Below are 21603 nucleotides of genomic sequence, written 5' to 3' on the forward strand. Positions count from 1 at the left end.
TAACCTTCCCATGTACCTTTTAATCAATTATAGATGTTTCCCATTTTTGTCTAGGTATTACGAACTGGATACCTCAAAAACTATAAAGGATTGTCTAGCAAACAAGCTCATTGTTGAATTCCCCACATTACATGTGGTTCTTCCAAACAATGTTGCAAGTTACCCCACCTCAGATCAAAGCGAGGCCAACACAGGGGATGTAGAAAGTGTGGATGCAGAGAAAAAAGCATTTTGTGAACTTCCATCCAGTTCTTCTGAACCACCAGATCAAACTTTGACCTACACGCACACAGGGGATGAAGAAAGTGTGAATACAGAGAAAAAAGCCGTTTGTGAAGTGCAATCGAGTTCTTCTACACCACAAGATCACACTGAGACCTGCATGCACACGGGGGATGAAGAAAGTGTGAATGCAGAGAAAAAAAGCTTTTTGTGAACTGCCATCGCGTTCTTCTGCACCACAAGGTAAAACTGTGACCAACATGCACACAGAGGATCAAGGGCGAATACAGAGAAAAGAGCATTTTGCGAACTGCCCTCGAGTTTTTCTATATCACCAGATCAAACCTAGACCGAATCGAGACCTACACAGTCGATGTAGTAAGTGTAAATGCAGAGAAAAAAGCATTTTGTGAACCGCCATCGATTTCTTCTGAACCACCAGATCAAACCGAGAGCAGCAAAGGGGATACAAAAAGTGTGAATGCAGAGAAAAAACCATTTTGCGCGCTTTTGTCAATATCTTCCGCAGCGTGCAGATCAAAGAGAGCTCTGTGTGAATGCCAAGAAAACAAAATTTTGTGAACTGCCATCCAGTTCTCAGAGGCACCCAACGAGCCATTTTTTTCAAAATTCATCAAAATATATCATTGCCATAAAATCAACCAAAAATTAGCCTTTTTGGATCAATTTCTCTACCTGCTGGGAATTGTTTATCTTTTCCGCACTCCCAGCAAAAACAGACTAAAAATTCTGTTTGCCAGTAGGGCCGGGCTGATATTTCCCAGCCAGCAAACACAAAAATGGCAATTTAATACATCGTACGCCAAAATGGACGTGGCAAGAGGCCTCAGATCTGGCGTTCAGGATTGCGGGGATAATAAAAAGGGTACATTGAGTCCGAATAAAACCGTACTTCAAGAAAACAACAATTCTGGAAACACAACCAACTAGACTGCGAGCAGGCCCCTTCATAAAGCAGTCGAGCGGCCGGCTTTTATTAGGCAGTTGTGTTTTGTCACGCAAACGAACAAGAAGACCGAGGGAGGCTTTCTCTGCTCTTCCCAAGCCTTCCTCGGTATTAGTTTGCGTGACAAAACACGACTGCCTCAGAAAAGCGGGCCGCTCGACTGATTTATGAACAGTTTAATGTCTTCTGTCGGTCTATAAAGCAGCAAATAAAGCCATTTTCGATTTGTTTTTAAGCTCATTACTCAACGTAATTTAAAGCCCTGCGCTCCTTTTTCGTTAACATCATTTTCACGGGGATTTCTCCCTTTTTAAGGACAGTGCCTTCTATTTTTATTGCGCATACGTTCTGCGCATCTCGAGGTACTCGGATTTTTCATGGGTGGTGCTTGTTAATACAGGGATCTTTTTGCGCAGTTCAAAACTACGCGGAGAAAGCGGAACTTACATGTAGCAAGTCCTCGTTAAATCCAAAAAGAAAATTGGCGGTAACCACGCATTTTTAGACATAACTTTAAAACTGCTATACAGAGACTTCTGATGGGTTTCTCCTGACTGTTAAAAGAAGAAAACAAAAAACATCAGCACCTTTTAATTTTTTTTCTCCAGCCTCTCAGCGATCTGAAATCCTAAATCTGATTGGTTAATCGCGTGCGCCCCAGCAGTCCGGATTTTTCCATCGGGACCCCGATCACAGACCGCTGGGAAAGTTCCAACTTTTGACGCTTTTTTGTTAACAGCGCAAAAGTGTCGTAAAAAACGTAAAAAGTAAATATTTTAGACAGTCAAACAATTATGGATTCCGATAACGTGAGCTATCATAGCGAAAGTGAATTTTATTATCCTGACGAGAAAAACGTACTTCAAGAAAACAAACATTGGAAACACAACCAGCTGTTTAATGTCAAAAATTTTGTCATTCTGTAAAGCAGCAGTAAAGCCATTTTCGATTTTTCCGTGTGTGTGTTACTTTGACTTGAAGCTCATTACTCAACTTTATTTCGAGCCGTGCCACAGGCTCCCCAAGCTGAAAATAAGTGCTGTATGCGACAGTTTGTGTATATAGAGAATTGTATGGGAAAATCACCGATCGTAAAAAAATTGTGTAAATAACTATCTCATTTGAAATAAAGTTTTCCTACCTCAAATGTGTGACGAACTTGTCTCTTTTGCCGAGTTTCGAGCCATTCTGACGCCGTTTAGTGAAGTCATCCGGAAGGCCGTTACTGAAATAATAGGAGGGCCGGTAACTCCATCCATCGCTGGCCAGACCTCAGTCCACAAATCGTTTTCTCCTCAACAGGAAAAGTCCCGAATCGCAATAAAAACAACAGTTCCATAAAGCCCAATAAATTTCACTCCAAATACGTGTGTTTTGGCGGCCGAAAGACTCGTGGCGAACGAAAACTTTGCCTTAAAATTCACCTCTTCGTCTTTCCTCAGAGGCTTGTGACCGGGTAGTCAACAACGGAAACTCGCAAGATGGTTTCAGCCTCAACTCTGATTGGACCATTTGAATTTGACCGCGCGCTGGCAACACGACCGTTGTTGACTTGTGACCGGGCAGTCCAAGAAATTAGCATGATGACCGATGTTGTTCTAGACTGGATTTACAACGAACATGGCCACCACCTTACTGTTTTTAACCAGCCCTTCCTCTCCCGTGCCTCTCTTCGAACATAAGCAGATGCACTCCATCAAGAGGGCGCTGCGTTGAATAACTGCTGGGGTATCGTTGATGGCAATGTCCGCCCTATTTGCCGCCCACTCCAAAATCAGCGAATCGTCTACAATGCATATATTGCCAACTTGTATGGCCCAGAAGTTGAGTACAAATATAATTATATTTAAATAGTAATAACCAAAGGTAGCATTATTCCCCGGTTTTAACCTTAAAGAAACACTCTCTTATTTTTTCCAACATTCGCAGTATTTTTACGTAAATTATTTGCTCCTGTTATCTGTGAAACGATAATTGCCATGCTAAAATTACATATAATAGTACCGCAAGAACGGTGATAGGGGAGAGGGTTATTTTGACACGGTCTTAAAAGAAAAAGGGAGGAACTTAACGTAATTGTGCTATTATTGTTATATTCTTCAAGAGGGCAGGGAGCATCACAGCGGCATGCTTGCCGATTCCGGAGTGCACGACGAGTTGGCTAGGAACTCTTTTGACCCAGCTGGACACCCTTTGTGCCTTCCTACACGGAGACCCGGCATACCCACTGAGAATCCATCTCCAAGCTCCCTTCAGAAATGCGGTTCTTACCCAGCAGAGTGACGATTTTAATAATTCAATGAGTGCCGTTCGTTCTTCAGTTGAGTGGCTTTTCAGCGACGTTATCAACGAGTTTAAGTTTCTTGATTTTAAGAAAAACACAAAGATAGGTTTGATCTTCGTGGGAAAAATGTATATATAGTTTCTGCTTTGCTCAAGAATGCCATAACGTCCTTTGAAAACAGAACAATTCAGAAAGACGATCCAAGTTGATTAAAGCGGTATTAAAGCGATACCGCTTCTATTGTATAACTAACGAAAGACGACCTGTTGACCTTTAACAGTGACCTCTATAAACAATAATATATACACAGGGGAATTTTTAAGTTGCTTATGCCTACAAATACGTACAAATTTTTGACGGATGGTCTGTTTGATAGACAAAAAACAAGGGATTTTAAAACATACCTTCTTCTCCATTTCCCCCACCACAAGGGCAGAAATTTCAGGGGCACCCAAAGAGAATATAGTTCAAAACCAATTAAACATGGCATTGTTAAACTTATTTTAGTATTTAAACGGTAGATGTAGGCATATTTTTATCCCCTAGAAATTTTTCATCTGTTCGGATTTCCTAGCTGAAAGTCTAGTGATCCGAAAATTATAGGGATCAAAACTTACCTTTTCGAAAATTTCAGCCAGGAAAAGGCTCCCGAAAATTCTAGGTTGCCTTTTTTAGGGTAAATATCCGTTTAAAATGGGTAATTATACCATTTTGTAGATGTTTGAAAATCCTAGGAGAGGCAGGCAAGCAAGAAATTTTACAACAGATGTTCCGAAAATTCTAGTTCTCAAATCGTCTTCCGAACAGATATTTTCCCGAAAATTGCCGTTGGGTGCCCCTGAAATTTGTTGCAAAATCCCCATAAAGTCCCCGTATTCCCTCACATCAGCCCGGGGTGCCTACCCACCTCGGGGAAGCCGATGACAAGTGCATAAGTACAACCTGCAATGCAAACACAACATGACCGCAAGAGTTTGAGGGAAGAAGTTCCAGAAATTTTGGGGACTGGTAACAAGTTCTTAAAATCATGTAACAACACAACAAAGTTCTCTTGATTGCTTACTAGAGGCTTTAAGAAAAATAGCAATGCACTATATTCGTGCTCTGACTTTTTCTGAAATAAGGTGGCCATAAGCTGCACTTGCTGCTTCTGGGATTCCATAAACATAGTTTGCATCTGTCGTAGTTGTTGCTGCATCTGCTGTTGTTGTAGTTGTTGTTGTTGGTTCTGTTGCTGTAGTTGTTGCTGGAACATGGAAATCATCTGCTGTTGTTGCTTCTGTTGCTCAGATAAAAGCGACTGCTCACTTTTCTTAGCCTCAAGGACTTCAATGCAGTCATGTCGGGAGACCCAGGGAAATAAAGAAATTTGCGATCGACAAACTACGGGGAAAAAATTATTTGCATAAGTAATGTTATTTCTTGAAGGCTTGATAACGATCGCGAACAGCCTACTACTTACAAAGCCTTATTTAAACTTATGAAAGCGGCATGAATGCGCAAAAGTTTGTTCACTACGGCTTTCATTCTTCCATCTTTCTCTCAACGGCATTCGGCTTCGCGAATGTGTTTTTGAAGTTCGTCAACACCGAAGGAGGCGTGACTGTGATTGAACGCTTAAGTAAATGCAGTCATGTTGGGAGACCCATGGGAATGAAGAAATCTGCGGTTGACAAACTATGGTCTGCCACCCCGGTAAGGCTCAGTTTGTTATCAACGGTTGAAGCCGTGGCCACTGTGTTGTGGAAGCGTACCTTTCGAAAGCTGTTTCCTACACTATTACCGCTTGAGGTTGCTCGCAGGACTGCTATTGCGTTGATGGTCGGTTGAGATGAAAGTTAAATCTTTGTCAATTGATTGTGATGTGGATTTGTGGCCATGGGAACATTTTATCCAGGAATATTTGACTTATTATAACCGTTGACAACCACGAAATTGAGAAATGGCTCAAATCGCATCGGATCTGGAAAATAACCACACAGGAGGAAAGCTACCCACAATGGCAATAAGGTTAGGCTTTTAATTGAGAATTTTTTCATATAATTATCTTCTTAAGCTTTTTATCGGGATTCCCAAACAAATCCTTATAATTTTGTCGACCATGCTCACAATGAGCTCGGGGCGCCTGCGAACGAAGGAACACTTCAAAATTGCTGAAACTGCGGGTCGCAAATAGCGCGGGCGTTTGTTAGAGCAAAAAGAGAGACTGCAATTGGTTTCATATTGCGTTTTGGAACCCCAGTGACAAATTGACAGCTCTCATCATCCTGCCTGCCGTGCCCGTTTTCTCGCAGGAATCAATGAGCGTTTTTTGCCGACAATTTACGTGTAATGTTCGTTCGCCAACAAAACGTGAATGCCGTGTAGCACTCATTTTGCGGGGTTTCTTTTAATGTTGCCGTTTTTCTTTGAATCGGAAGAATCGCACTGAATCGGAGAATAATTTCAAAAGCGCGTTAGGTGAAATCGTATAACTGGAGAATGAATCGAAAATCTAAAGCAAATCAAATAGTTTAGTCGTAAAATAGATAGAATCGAAAGCTTTACTTGTAAAATAGGTAAATAACTGTATAAAATCGGAAAATAGTACCTGTAAATCGGTGTACACCATTTCTACGATTTAGCGATATCGCATTTGCTTTGCTGGAGCATCCTTGCGGTACGACATAATAATAATAATAATAATAATAATAATAATAATAATAATAATAATAATAATAATAATAGTAATAATAATAATAATAATAACCACGGTTGGCACAGCAGCGTCGATAACACTCTTCACAACAGTGAAACTTCGATTAATAAAACTTTTAAAGAAACCTGTGGGCAGAATGACCAAAACATCTTGCTTTTCAAGAAGAGCGAATGCGGCTCCTGTTCTTGTTTTAAATTCCCATCGTAAATGGCCTCCAAATTCCCGCAAATTTAGAGTTGATTGACATTTATTAAAAGTTGACTTCATCGCTTCTCCCGAGATCTACCAATAAGAACACTCCGTCACCGGAGCGCCGGGGTTCCAAGACGCACTATGAAACCATTTCAGTCTCTTTTTTCACTCTAACTCAATGCCCGCGGTATTAGCGACCTTCTGTTTCAACCTTTGAGAGTTCAAAGTACGTGTTCGTTTCAACGATTCTAGAGCAAAAGAGAAACTGCTCGCAGTCTAGCGAGACAATTTAATAGCGAGAAGTTTGTCAACTCTTGCAAACATTACAAAATACACGTACAGACTGTTCTAATACAAAATTCATCTGAGTCGATTAAAAAAGCCGACATGTTAAAAAAAAAAATACCAAGAAGAAGGGATGGCAGAATAAAATCAATGTTATTTCAAGCTATAGAAATCTAACGGTTATACATATACGATGAGAAAATCGGAAAAGAAAGCTAACCATACTAAGCGCCATTACGTTGCATGAAAGCAACCTCTTCGCTGAAGGCTAGTTAAAAAAAAGAGTTCAAGGATACTTCCAGAACATTGTTTTAAGCATACGATAAAGTCTGCTACGAGCCTAGAAGCGTGAAGCGACTAGGAGTATTTCTACACTCCCCTGGATGGGATGCCACTCCATCGCAGGGTTACTCTCAGCATTAAATTCGCCGGTACCCATTTATACACCTGGGTGGAGAGAGGCACCGTTAGAGTAAAGTGTCTTGCCCAAGAACACAGCACAATGTCCTCGGCCAGGACCCTACCCCGGACCACTCGATCCGGAGGCGAGCGCACTAACCATGAGGCCACCGCGCTTCCCACTGTTTTAAGCATAAAGGCAATCATTACGCAACTTTATATTGGTTCGGCATCAAAATAGCACAAATGGAAGCTAAAACGGATCAAAAGTTAAACAAAAGATTAAGTTCTCACGTTTTCGTCGCGACGTGAAACCCCACCTTCTCACGTTCTCGACTTCAGGACAACGTCAGGTCGTCCGTCGGATGACCCGTCAGGTCACAACGTGTTATACATGCGCAGTGACGTCTCGAAAGAAATGTCACGTTTCCGGTTGCCGTCGTCAGGCCAACGACGTCTGTTGCTTAAGGTGCCTGATATCAATTTCTTTCACGGGGATTTCTCCTTCTATTAAACTCGCAATGTCGCATTGAAGCTTTCGGTAATAGCAAGGAGAATAGCAAATAGCCCTTTGCTCCGTCACAAAAAATACCACCGAAATCACTAAACTGTTTTTACCCCGAAAAAAATGATCGATCGCATTTCAATTTCGACTTGCTCACGTGACCATTTGGAGCGCCCCGATTTGTGACGTGTCATTCTTGATGTGAGTGAGGCAGAAACAGACTGCCGCTTGAGATGAATATGTACGAAGAACTTTCCACCGTTTGGAAATGATATAAGGTCACTGGTGGTTAAAGGGAGGGGGAGATGTTTCGACAGAGGTGTACCCGGGAAGTTTTAGAGATGTTCGATGTTCCGCAACGATCGATAAGAAAAAGCGAGAAGAGATGACAAATATTTTCTTTTAATTTATTTGCAAGTTACTGTAGTTAAAGGGAACCTCCACTTCAGCAAAAAAATATCTTCAAAACCCAGGAAATAACCATTACAGTCACGTCAATGTTTGTATTCGAAATAAATAAGCTATAGAATCGCCAATTTTTGTTTTCAAATTTCGCGGAAGCCGCCATCTTGAATAATCGTGACATGTTGTTAGACAAACGTTTTTTGTGTCAGAACAATAGGACAACCATAACACGTCACAATTATTCAAGATGTCTGCGCCGGCGAAATTTGAAAGTGAAAATAAGCGATTTTAAAATTCACCTTTCTTCATACAAACACAAATTTCGAACAAATTTGTTTGTACACATAATTTCCTTCGGTTTAAACTTATTCTGTAGTAAGAGTGGAGGTTCCCTTTAAAATCGTTTTGATTACTAAATGAAAATAGTTTATTTGTTCCCCATGACTGCAATTATGATAATTACTAAGGTTGCCAAACCCAGTCGGAATCTGCGTTTCATTTTTCCGTTTTATTGTTATTATTATTATTATTATTATTATTATTATTATTATTATTAACAGTATTATTATTATTATTTTTTTCCGTGTCGGGAAAAGTCTTTCCCGTCTCTCCCCTGTTAAGTGGTGTCTTTGTGCATAGAGTCTTCTGTGCGTATTTTGTTACGTTTGAGGGGGTAGTGGAAATGGGTAGATTTCTCTGGTGGACACAGTAGAATATTTAATTAACCTGCAATGGCGTCGAAGTCATTGAAACGTAAATGGCGTTTTGGTTGATCTTTAAACAAAATATACCATTATGGAGCTCAAGAATGGAAAGTTAATTGGAGAACAAGATAGGGGGTGAAAAATAAATATCTGGAATTTTAAAAGCGACAAGTAATGGATTTCGACAACAATCTTTCGCCCGTCGAGCCGTAATCAAAGTGATCAGCTGTATGTATAATATTTTAACAAGTGTGGTGTTATGTACAACACATCTACATCTACAACCACATAATTTATTTGCAAAATCCTATATGGACATTTAGCAAATTCCAGTGCAGAGTGCAAAAATAAAACGAGTAAATAAATATGTGCATCTCAGTTTTCTGGCAATTTACATTTCTTTTGTACTCAACTCTACACAGTCTTCAGGTAAAAAAAAAAAGGAAATGTGACAGCGCAGAATTGTTTGAAAGAAAGCTTGTTGTCCCTTTTGCCCTTCATTATAAATTTACTGTCAAGATTCTTCCCAAAAGGGTTTGATCTGAACTGTGAGACTGAAATGTATTTAATTGCTGTTGTCTTTCTTGTTTGCACGCACGTAATTAAATTTGGAAGGATATTTTGCCACTAATAGCATGTATTTTGTTTGTTTCAATAAATTTTACGCTGGAAAAGGTTTTTGTGACATTTTACGTCCAAATGAACTACCAAAAATAGTGCTTTTAAAAGACCGTTAAGTGGAATATTTTTTGTAATTTAATATTCTCTATCAAAAAATTTGCATAAGAAGCTTGAAATTAACATCGCGTTTATTGTTGCTATTTTATAATTATCCTAATGTAGCGTACAATATAACAGACGATAAACATAACACTAACATAGCGATGATCGATTAAAAAAAGGGGTTTTGCTAAAAGCAGGCCCGCTGCCCAGCGGCCCGCGGCTCACGGCCCGCAACGGCCCAGCGGCCCGCGGCCCGCGGCCCACGGCCCGCAACGGCCCAGCGGCCCGGCGGCCCGAAGGCCTAGCGGCCCGCGGCCCGCGGCCCACGGCCCAGCGGCCCGGCGGCACTGTGGCCCGGAGGCCCACACAGTTTTGTTGTCCAGCGGTAAATCCACGCGCATGCTCAGATTTGCATCGGGTTTGGGCGCACAAATGAAAGACGACGAGTTTGAATTCGTTTACCTTTTTAATAATCATTTCAATCCTTTTCGATCCCTTCTTTCGTTGCATGTTGCTAAGTGAAAAATGTTGTCATTCTCTGTTGTTTTCGTCTGTTTACAACAACAACAGAAACAAGGATTCAAATGATTAAAATGGTAAACGAATTCAAACTCACCGTCGTCCATTTTGCACACCCAAACCCGATGCAGATCTCGGCCGCTGGGCCTTCGGGCCGCCGGGCCGCTGGGCCGTGGCGGGCCGTGGGCCGCTGGGCCGCGAGCCTGCTTTTAGCAAAACCCTTAAAAAAAGTACTCTAGGTAATTAACCGTAACATCTTCGAAAGAGTGCAACACTTTTATCTGAGCGAGAACTTTGGCTACATTTCTGAATTTTGCTTCAAATTTGGTGTTTACACAAAGTGTTTGCTGACCGGTTGAACTCTTTGTTTTCCTCCGACAGTTAGCGATGAAAAATATCTGTGAGATACGACGTACATTAACCCCAGTCAGTGGACGTCTTACTAAAATATAGCTGTGAGATTTCCGAGCTTAAATCCCTGCTCAGCCGGCGATGAAGGAAAGCAATGGTTGGCGCAACTTTTGAGAATTGTCTAGGTGAAATGTCAAGGCGATGGGACCTTTTGAAGCTAATTTATAGCTGTGTTCCTTCGGCTCGACATGATTCCACTTCGCCGACTTCCATACGAAACAAAGAGACCACTTGGTTCCTCGGGACACGGGAAACTTCAAAAGAACGTGTTACTTGCGACTACAAATAAGAATAAGATACTACGCGGTCCGCCTTAGAGGAATCCTGCGTAATCAGAATAACAAAACCATTTGGCAGTCAAAATTGGAGACGCCTACTTTCTGCCTCTCCCAATTCCGAAGATTTGAATTGTACTTGTACTTTGCCTTCTGCGACCCAACCTAACTTACACGTGATTCATACTTGCTGCAGCCAATAACATCGCAAAATTTTCGGGACGTCCCTTAAGCTTTGGCCAAGGGCACGGAATGGTCACCTCGCAGCTCTTACAAGGTCTCACCTGATTGGAGACCACCCTTGAGGTTTAACAAAAGAACAAATAACAGAAACAATGGACCCTAGGCCTAAAACAAAAGGGCCATTGTTTCTGTTACCCTAGGCCTAAAACAAAAGGGCCATTGTTTCTGTTATTTGTTCTTTTGTTAAACCTCAAGGGTGGTCTCCAATCAGGTGAGACCTTGTAGGAGCTGCGAGGCTACCGCACGGAATACGGTAAAGTTAAAAAAACATCACAATTTGTGACTCCGATGAAAACATACCATCGACCGAAATGTCTACGCGGACTGACTACGTCATCCCGCGTAACAACACACTAGACACAAACAGTCGACGAGTTTAAATTCAACCCCGGATTAAGAAGCATTTAGTTTTTTCTGTTTTGTTTCGTGGTTGGGTGTTTTTATTCTGTTCTCGCCTTCATCCTTAATTATTCATGTTATATCTCACTTTGTTACACTATTTATTGCTCAACTTTAGTTTATTTCTCATTTGTCAACTGAAGATGGATGATGTTTCATCCGAAACATGTATTGATTAAATATGAATTTCAAAAACATCGTATGGATCATCAAAGCGATATCTTACTTCGTGCTGCTAAGAAGTTTTGGTAACATTTCAAAATTATGTTTAAACAGTCTTTGCGGTAAATTTGGTCAACGATCAAAAATGAATCGAACAAAATACATGTCACAGAATCTATCGAGTTTTATAAGATATTGCTGGATGACACCGTATCAAATTTAAATAATTAATTTGTTAACGACGATATGGCTCAAATGACATACAATTTCAAAGATCTTTTCATTGACAATTCGAATAACATTAACATTTTTGTCGTATGTTTCACAACAAGTCACGCAGGATTAATGCAATAAGAGAAACTGGACTACTAACAAGAGAAAGTGTTACACTTCGACACTGATTCGATATCAAGTGAAGCTATGATCGTCGCAGTTATGAGCGCAATTTTTTGTAATTGCGTAGAGAAGCCTGAAAAATTCATGACTTCAACGGGCTTTGAATCCGTGACCTCGCGATACCGGTGCGATGCTCTAATCAACTGAGCTATGAAGCCACTGACGTTGGGAGCTGGTGATTTGTGGGTTCTCATGTTCAACGATGAAATGATATATGAAATGGATCTTGTATTGAACTGCGGATATGAAATCAAGTGAAGCTACGATCCTCGCAGTTATGAGCGCAATTTTTTGCAATTGAACAGCTCCCAACGTCAGTGGCTTCATGGCTCAGTTGGTTAGAGCGTCGCACCGGTATCGCGAGATCACGCGTTCAAACCCCGTTGAAGTCCTGGATTTTTCAGACTTCTCGACGCAATTACAAAAAATTGCGTTCATAACTGCGAAGATCGTAGCTTCACTTGATTTCATATCCGCAGTTCAATATATGATCCATTTCATATATCGTTTCATCACTGAATCGATAATAGGCCACTTGGAAAATGCCATAATACTCATAAATACTTTTGTCCTTTGGCCATTTCAATTTCAGCAGGAAAAGAAAACAAACAGCGGTTACAAACATTTTCATTTTATACTTGACGTTTCATATGTTGCAGAATACATCATCAGAAATGACGGTTAAAACTGTTACACAAAATTTTAGAAAACTAGAGCGAGGTACTGGTGACTAGTTAAAAAGTGTGATAAGAAAATCGTAACTTCCACTAGTTGATACTTCCGGAAGAAACTAATAAAGAAAAAGCTTCTCACTACCAATGTTTTCATTAAGAGAGGGTTTAAGTCACTGATTAATAGCGTTTCTTTAATTTTACACCGCAAGTCGGACTTTCCAGTTGCGAGGATTTCAAAATGGTCCCATTTGATGTTATGGCCGGTAGAAATTGTATGGTCTGCAACAGCAGAGGCGTGGCTGACTTGTGTAAGAAATTTGAAATGCTCGGACTTCTTGTCAGGCAATCTTCTTTTTGTTTTGCCGATGTAGAAGGAATCACAGTCCCAACAACTGGATTTGCATACTATTTTTGATCTTTGAGAACTACTGAAACGATCTTTGTAAGGAAAAAAAGACTTAACCCTGCAAGTTTTTTGAAAAATAACCCTAAGATTGACACAGCCATAAAACTTACTAATACAAGATTTAACACGTCGAGTAAGCGCTTCACTCTGAAAGCCCAAAAAAGGCAAGACAAGAATGATATCTTTCTTAGAATGACAAGAATGATATCTTTCGCATCTGCTCGAGTTCTTCCTTGTTACTGTCTACTCTCTTCGATCTAAAGAACACTCTCCTTGGTGGTTACCCAAGAGGCGTTCTTTGTTATAACATTAATGATGTTTTGAACAGACAAAAGAACAGGTCTGCTGAACCGGCCACCACTCTTCCTAAGAAAGATATCATTCTTGTCTTGCCTTTTTTGGGCTTTCAGAGTGAAGCTCTTACTCGACGTGTTAAATCTTGTATTAGTAAGTTTTATGGCTGTGTCAATCTTAGGTTATTTTTCAAAACACTTGCACTTGCACTTTCAGTAGTTCTCAAAGATCAAAAATAGTATACAAAGCCAGTTGTTGGGACTGTGATTCCTTCTACATCGGTAAAACAAAAAGAAGATTGCACGACAGGAAGTCCGAGCATTTCAAAGCTGTTACACAAGTTGGCCACGCCTCTGCTGTTGCAGACCATACAATTTCTACCGGCCATAACATCGAATGGGACCATTTTGAAATCCTCGCAACTGGAAAGTCCGACTTGCAGTGTAAAATTAAAGAAACGCTATTAATCAGTGATAGTGGTAGTGAGAAGCTTTTTCTTTATTAATTTCTTCCGGAAGTATCAACTACCGGAAGTTACGATTTTGTTATCACACTTTTTAACTAGTCACCAGTACCTCGCTCTAGTTTTCTAAAATTTTGTGTAACAGTTTTAACCGTCATTTCTGATGATGTATGCTGCAACATACGAAACGTCAAGTATAAAATGAAAATGTTTGTAACCCCTGTTTGTTTTCTTTTCCTACCATAATACTCTTTTTTTGTTCCCCCCCAAATTTTGCATAAGCATGGTTCTTGTTTTCTCTTGTGACCATTGTAAGTCCCAAGAGAAACTGGAAACAATGCTTATGCAAAATCTGAGGGGACAAAAAAGAGTATTGTGGGATTTTTCGAACTAGCCTATATACATCAGCCTGCGAGCAGGCTCTCTGAGGGACTGGGGTTGGGGGGTAGAATCAGAGGGATGCGTGCAGGCTCATTTTCTTTCCCGCCGCAGAGAGAGAGAGCCTGCTCGCAGGCCATATATACATCGATGATGGAACGAAAAATATCAAACAAGTGACATGTTAGATGAATTAAATGACGAATTACCAGGTGAGGCAATCATTCAATAGGTGGTTTGCAACCAATCTCTAGAGACACAGATAACAATGCTGCAATGTGCAATTGCAGGTGGTCGAACAAAAGGAGCCAATAAGAAATCTTTTGTTATAAATATGGAGATAATCAACAAAAGTCAGCTATTAAAGGATTAACATTAAACCATGGAACTAATAATCTTTTGAATCATGATAGTTTGAGTAAAATCATAAAGAAACAAATAAGAGGTATAACAATCGTAACTGAAAACAAGATCACTCGAAAGATTTAAGAAATAGTTAACGAATATTAATGAAAAAGTATTCAAATTAGATTGCGACAAAAGAGTTATCAAATCAGTCAACGAAGACTGCACAGACACAGTACCGTACGGTTATTAACGAACCAAAGTCATAACGTCACGCCACAGCTGTGGCAAAATCACAAGAGTAACAATCACAATTTAATTCATGGATCCATGGTAGTGCTGTCTCATAATGACTTTTAAAATAATAAACCACATATGACGTCATGGCACAGCTGTGGCAGTCTACATACAAGTGTGACACAACCACAGTCTCTTCCTGTTTTTCCGAGAATGTCACGCTATGGTGGTTCTTTCCTGTTTCCATTTGATTAGCAGTATGCATATTGTGGCTTCAACAAGAAAATAATGATAACCTATTTGGTTGTCTCCATCACTTTTTAATTAGCAGCCTGCATTACTTTTTGAGACAAGATCTTTTCATCACAAAAGAAAAAATATAGTTTTCCAAAAATATAGTTTTAAAATAATATATTCTATATACAAGGCTAAAAAGGTTATGAAATGGTTAAAAATTAAAATGTTAGAACCAAACGTTTTCGGCTGTTTGATGGCAAACAGCCGAAAACGTTTGGTTCAAACATTTTAATTTTTAACCATTTCATAACCTTTCTAGCCTTGTATATAAAATATACTTTACTAAGCGAACATTATGGGCAAAAATATATAGATTTTCACAAAAATTTCTCATTAATGAAATTCATTTACTAAAAAAATAATATAGTTTCCATAAAATTATTTCGTAAAATTGTACCATCAGATGATTAGTGGTGATGTACTACATTCTCCAAGGCAATTGCTTTTTAAAGTGTAGTACATTACAACTTATGTAAAGCAATTGTCAGATTATAAAGAAGGCTCGAATTTATACTATTTGTGGGAACCAGAATTTCCGACGAGTACCACCATTACATTGTGGGAGTCCTCCTACGTACTTATTATTCACGAGAGAAAGAACCTCTCATCAGTGCATCAGCAATAACATGAAAGTGAAGTCAGTAATTCCCTTATTACTTCCATAACGGAGGTTTTCAGAGAGATCAGCCTTCGTCATTCTAGCACTTATATGTTAGTTTGCATATCACGTAATGATGAGCGCCCTCCCCCGAATAACCGCCCACCAGCACCTACGCCCTCAGTCAATGTTCTGTTGAATTCAATAAACACCCACCAGCGCTTGTTTTGTATAGATAGCGCGAAAACTGTTGTAAATCGATTTCCTTTAAACGATTGCCTATCACCGCTTATAAAATACGATTGTCAACGACGGTCATTTTGGGGGTCCTGATACCTTAACTTTGTCATTTTGACACGGAAAACTACATCGGTCGTCTTTAGCGCTGACCAATTCTGTGTAAAGGGCAATAATTGTAAAATAACGCTGAATCACCTCAATTAACACTTGGCCGCTTTTGTTTTTACAGAATCAGGTCAACAAGGGTGGCTACACAGTTCCTGAATTGTATCAATGCAATCGTTTATTGTTTTAGTATTTCATTTCATCAAAGGCGACTTCTTGTCTGTTTGTATTTTTAAAGACATCTTTTCATATAAGGTAAACAGCTCTGCTAACGACAATTAGACCATTTCTGTCCATTCTAAACCGTTCATTATGCTTGTATTTTTGGCGGTGACGGCCGCCCATACACCATGGAAAAAATTGTTTCCATTCGCCAAACTGATGTGACGTCATCTAAGCTCCAGTGAACATCTCTTACAAGAAGTGATAACCCGGTGCGGTGAATCGTTTGTATGTAGTTTCAGTGATGCTCATCACGTACGGTGATTCAACAAGATCGATTCGCGCTGCAATTGTAACTGGAAATACGATCAAGTAGGACTCCTCTGCTCTCTGTGGTACAGGCCAAAAACCTATCTTTACATCGTCGCCGAATTCAGTCAACATCCACAAAAACTTATCACTGCGTACCTATACATTAACCAGCCTTCCTTTGTTGCAGACTACTATTTCAATGGTATATGTCGTCATTCATAATTCTTTATGTTAGAAAAACACAACTGGCTAACATCGACCATAAACGCGACCCTCCACAGAAGTCTGCAGTCGGCTTTCGTAGTTTTTGATCGTGAGCAGATTTTTCGTCAACAAGATGGCCGCGAAAAACGAAGATGTTGAAGAAATTACTGCTGGCATTGCAGGGTTGAATCTCGGCGTAACGGTGCTCAGCTGGAACATAAACGGGTCAAATAACAAGGGAGATGCAGATACCAGACGTAGGACGATACCCAGTGTGGTTAAGGACATCGACCCAGACGTTATGCTTTTGCAAGAGACCAAACGTGAAATTATGCCATACGTTTTCAAATATAAAGACAGCGGACGATCGTACATGTTGGAGCCAGCTGAAGACGCGGAGCAAGCCCAGGTACTCTATGACGTGAAAAAGTTTGAAAAAGTATACCCATCCACAGTGAAACTAAATGAAATTCTGAAAAAGATGTTCCCTGATGAAGATACAATGGAACTGAGGAATAAAAAAGTGACGGTAAGGTCGGTGATATCGCACCGCATTTGTATTGTTCACCTACGACACAAACTAACAAAGTGTGAATTCATTTTCGTATCATACCACAACATCCGAAAAGGTGGAGGCCCAGGAGCTGTCAGAGAGAAGGCCTCTCAAGTTTGCCAAATCATAGCAAAGATACACGAGTCTAGCAAATGCCGTGTCGTAGCTGGGGTGGACTTCAACTGTTATGATTTCAATCCTACCGGTGTCAGAGTTCTACCATATGATGTAACCTCAAGGAGGAAAGGAAAAGTAAGAGTTGACTTCATCGTCTTGGACAAAGAGTGGCCAATGAATTGTAGCATGAGGGCTGTCGACCCATTTGGGGCTCCAGACTACAAAGAAGACCAAACGCTTTTGACAAATTATAAGCAGGCACTCGATCATGACCCCTTAATTTTGTGTTTCAGCGTCAGTCACACGCAGGAACAAGATTCCAGCGACACCTCATCTCACTAAGACAGCGAGCAGTAGCTTCTTCTCTTAGCTCTGTAACACACATCGGATCACAGCGAGCTGCGAGCGGCGAAACCGCGAACTTTTCCCTCCACGTTCTCTTCTCTAATTTGGACAACTTACATAGCCATTTTGGAAAACTGGAGTTCAACTGATCGACCGCCGATACATTGAAGGTTTGCGAAGGTGACAAAGAAAGACATCCATCGCATAAAAAGGAGGGAAGTCGATGTTAGTCTTGTTAAAAAAACGACAAACGTATAAATTGAATTCGAGTTAACATTACTCTAGATCCATCCACTAATCTGTTGTGACTAATTACTATTCCACGAGGCTGACACAACACGAGGTAAGGAAGCGCCATAGATTTGTCTCGGTTCGTGCTTAAACAGAACCGATACCGTGCATTGAGCAGAAACACGAAAAATCGCTGCACAGGCAACAAACCTCGCTAAACAAGAGTGCAGTGGTTACCTAACCTCGCTCGAAAATTTCCGATTTGTAAACAAGGTGTGAATTTGTGCGACATTTTGGTAACCTTATCATTTATGTCACTAAACAGAAACAAATGAAATATATGTATGTTATGGATGTAAACGACTTCCCAGTTTATTAACGGCGAAATATTCTTCTGCACGGATCTATTGCTTCGCATTTTATTAACTGTGAAATACTCCTCTGAGTCCAATAATGTTTAACTGAAAGTTTTCAAGTTTAAACAAAATATACCCTTATGGAGCTCAATAATGGAAAGTCAATTGGATAAAATAAAAAATAAATATCTGAAATCATCAAAGCAACAAGTAATGGTCTTCGACAACAATTGCTTCTTTCGCCGTCGGATATCACAAAGTGAGTTTTGTTTCTAACTTTATTTGGCTAACTCTGATGTTGTGTACAACATTGAAAGCAAATAGCAAATTCTGTATGGGTTTAGCAAACATTGAAGGAATCGAACGCATAGAATGCATCTGTGTTCACTGAAGTCGCACTCAGTTGTCTGGCAATTTACATTATTTTGTACTCAACTCTGCACAGTCTTCAGCTAAAAAAAAAATGGAACGGTGACAGTGAAGAATTTTTTAAAAGAAAGCTTGTTGTCTATTTTGTGCTTCATTATGCACTGAAAACGTTCTTCAGAAAAGGGGTTCTTCCTAAACTGTCAGAAATTTATTTAATTGCATATGCTTTGTGACACGGATTGTGTCTTGTTTGCAAGCACGCAATTGAAATAAGAAGGGTTTTTTTGCCGCTAATAGCAAATATGTTGTTTGTTTCAATACATTTAACGCTGGAAAAGGTTTTTATGAGATTTTTCGGATACAATGTACCTTGAGGAGCTCAAGAATGGAACGTCAATTGGCAATTGGCGGTGAAAAATAAATATCTGGAATCTTAAAAGCGACGAGTAATGGACTTCGACAACAATCTTTCGCCCGTCGAGCCCTAATCAAAGCAGATCAAAGTGAGCTGTATAAACGTATTTCAAATATTTTAAACAAGTGTGATGTTATGTACAACACTGAAACCAAATGGAAAATTCTCTGGTAACTTATGGGTTTAACAAAGACAGAGAAGGTATCGTAAGTGGATTGTCTGGCTATTTATATATCTGCACAGTCTTCATGTAACAATTGGAAATTTACCTAATTCTTTTTTTTTCCATGATTATCAGAATTTTCTTTTTATTGAAAAAACATATTTTTTATTTTTAAAAATTTACTACATTACGATATTACTACACTACTACATTACTACATTATTACATTACTACATTACTACATTAATACATTATTACCTTACTACCTTACTACATTACTGCATTACTACCTTACTACATTACTACATTGCTTGAATCAATGATAAGTTCGTCAGATCAAAAACTTGGAAAAGAAGGATCTCACATGGCTTCTGTCTAGTTTGTTAAATAATCCATTTATGGGGGTTTAGGGATAATTTCCGTAAGGCTTAAGGTAGATAGAAAGTTTTTAAAGCCTTCCATCTTAGGATTTGTTTCACGCATCTTGCAGGTCCAAATGTAATATCTAGCAACCAGGAAATAGAAATATTGCTTGGTGTTAGAAAAGAAATTGGCGTTTAGGCCAAGGACTGCAGCCGATGATAAAGAGCTATAAGGTTTCAATAATATGAGATATTTAATTAGTCAATCTTGAAAGTTTTTCCAGGAAAAACTGGTCTCCCTACAAGACCAAAAAAGGTAGATAAGAGGTTCTTTCTCATCACTACAAAAAATACAAAGATCATAGGTTCTTATACCTATTTTGTTTAGGAAATCGTTTGTTGCTAAACGTCTGTGAAGAAGCTTAAACTGAAAAATTATTAATTTCGATACTTCTGTGCAACTAAAGGGGAGTTTGTATATCACTTTCCAGTTAATGAAATTAGAACAGGTAATTTGGCAGTCATTAAGCCATTTGTTTTGAGTTTTACCAGGGCTAGTCTGTTTAGAGTTAACGCATTTTTGATAAACCATTCTGTTTGATTTGGTAACTCTTAGAAAGACATCAAGAAAGCGTTCATAATTTCCTTTTGGAGGGGGCCGCGTTTTAACCTTATTTCGCCAGTTTTTTTTTATAGGTGATAAAACACCATAAGAGGTGAGAAAGTTCGTTTTGATATCAAAGCGCTCCTTAAATTCAGTAAAAGATAGAAATTTGCTTTCGTCTCTCATCAAGTGCCTGAACTTTTGAATTCCCTTAGGGGACCATGATTTAAAATAAATTGGCTTCTTCCCAACCTTTACGAGAGAGTTGTGCCATTAGTTTAATGACAAAAGATGTTCTATGGATTTTACTGTATCCTCAAAGCTCATCTCTGTCCATATTTGCACAATTTCAGTAATGAAAGGGTCGAGCACATTGATGTATTTAGAAAGGTCCTACCTATCGAGGTTGCCTCTGAAGAACTCTACTCCACCATAGTCTTCTAATTGAAAGTCAAACAGCAGCTTCCATTTTCCACTATTATTGTCGTTTAAATATTCTCTCACCCAGGATAGCTTAATTGCTTTATTGAAGGAGTTTAGATCAAGCATCTTAAGTCCTCCATTTTCAGTCACTAATCATAATGCTTCTCTTTATTTTGTCTCCTTTACCATCCCAAAGAAATTTATAGAAAATATTATTGATCTCATCCAACACCTGTTGATTGGTAGGTAATGGAGAAAGCATATAAACAAGCTGTGAGGCGTTTAGGCTTTTAAGCTTTTAAGTACCACAATTTTTCCCAAGAGGGTTAGGCGGCGGTATTCCCAGCAATTTAAACAACTCCGAATCTTTTCTAATTTTTCTCTATAGTTTTCATTTATACTTATTGTTGGGTTGGTTGATATCCAAACACCCAAAGACTTTGTTTCATCTTTAACTCATTTTAAATTCTTTTCGGGACTGAGCTGATCATAACGATCAGTATAAGAGCCGATCCAAAGTGCCTCTGTTTTTTTGTTATTGAATCTTAGGCCAGATATAGTGCTAAACAGTTCCAAATCATGCACAGCACTCGTAAGAGATTTTTCCGAGCCATTAAGGATAAGTGTGGTGTCGTCGGCATATTGGCTAAATTTAATTTCGTTACCTTTGATAAAAATTCACTCTATATATCTTTATTTGTCCTAATTCTTTCCGCTAATATTTCTACACAGAGTAAAAAGATGTAGTGGGAAAGGGGGCAGCCTTGTCTCTGACTCCTCTTTCAAGTGCAAAGAAAGTACTTGCCCACACATTATTTAAAACACAACTTTCTATATTCTGATAGCAAAGCCTGATCCAATTTGTAATGGAAGGTCCGAAATTGAACGAGTCTAGTGTTTTCCAAATAAAAGGCCATTCCACTGTATCAAAAGCTTTTTCAAAGTCTAAAAATTAAAAAGTAATAAGCCAGGGATGTTGATTTATTATGCCATCAATTAATCGTATTCTTTCGCCAATGAATCTGCCCTTAAGAAAGCCAGTCTGATCATTATTGATAATCTTGGGGATTATATTTCTAAGACGATTTGCAATAGCTTTTGCTACTATTTTGTAGTCACAATTCAAAAGGGTTATCGGTCGCCAGTTTTGAACATAGTAGG

General features: G+C 39.3%; 1 protein-coding gene across 2 annotated transcripts in view; it reads left to right on the forward strand.

Annotated features, from left to right (window-relative positions):
• Positions 1–2332, forward strand: part of LOC137982855 (box C/D snoRNA protein 1-like) — a 28194-nt gene extending 25862 nt beyond the window's left edge. The window contains exon 8 of one of the 2 annotated variants that reach the window (XM_068830024.1): positions 55–571. In XM_068830024.1, the coding sequence (XP_068686125.1) occupies positions 55–436 (382 nt within the window). In that variant the 3' untranslated portion in view covers positions 437–571. Of the gene's footprint in view, positions 1–54 lie in introns of both variants that reach the window. The other variant, XM_068830023.1, reaches the window with a different exon arrangement.
• The last annotated feature ends 19271 nt before the right edge of the window (positions 2333–21603 follow it).

Source organism: Montipora foliosa, chromosome 13, assembly GCF_036669935.1.
Source record: "Montipora foliosa isolate CH-2021 chromosome 13, ASM3666993v2, whole genome shotgun sequence".
NCBI lineage: Eukaryota > Metazoa > Cnidaria > Anthozoa > Scleractinia > Acroporidae > Montipora > Montipora foliosa.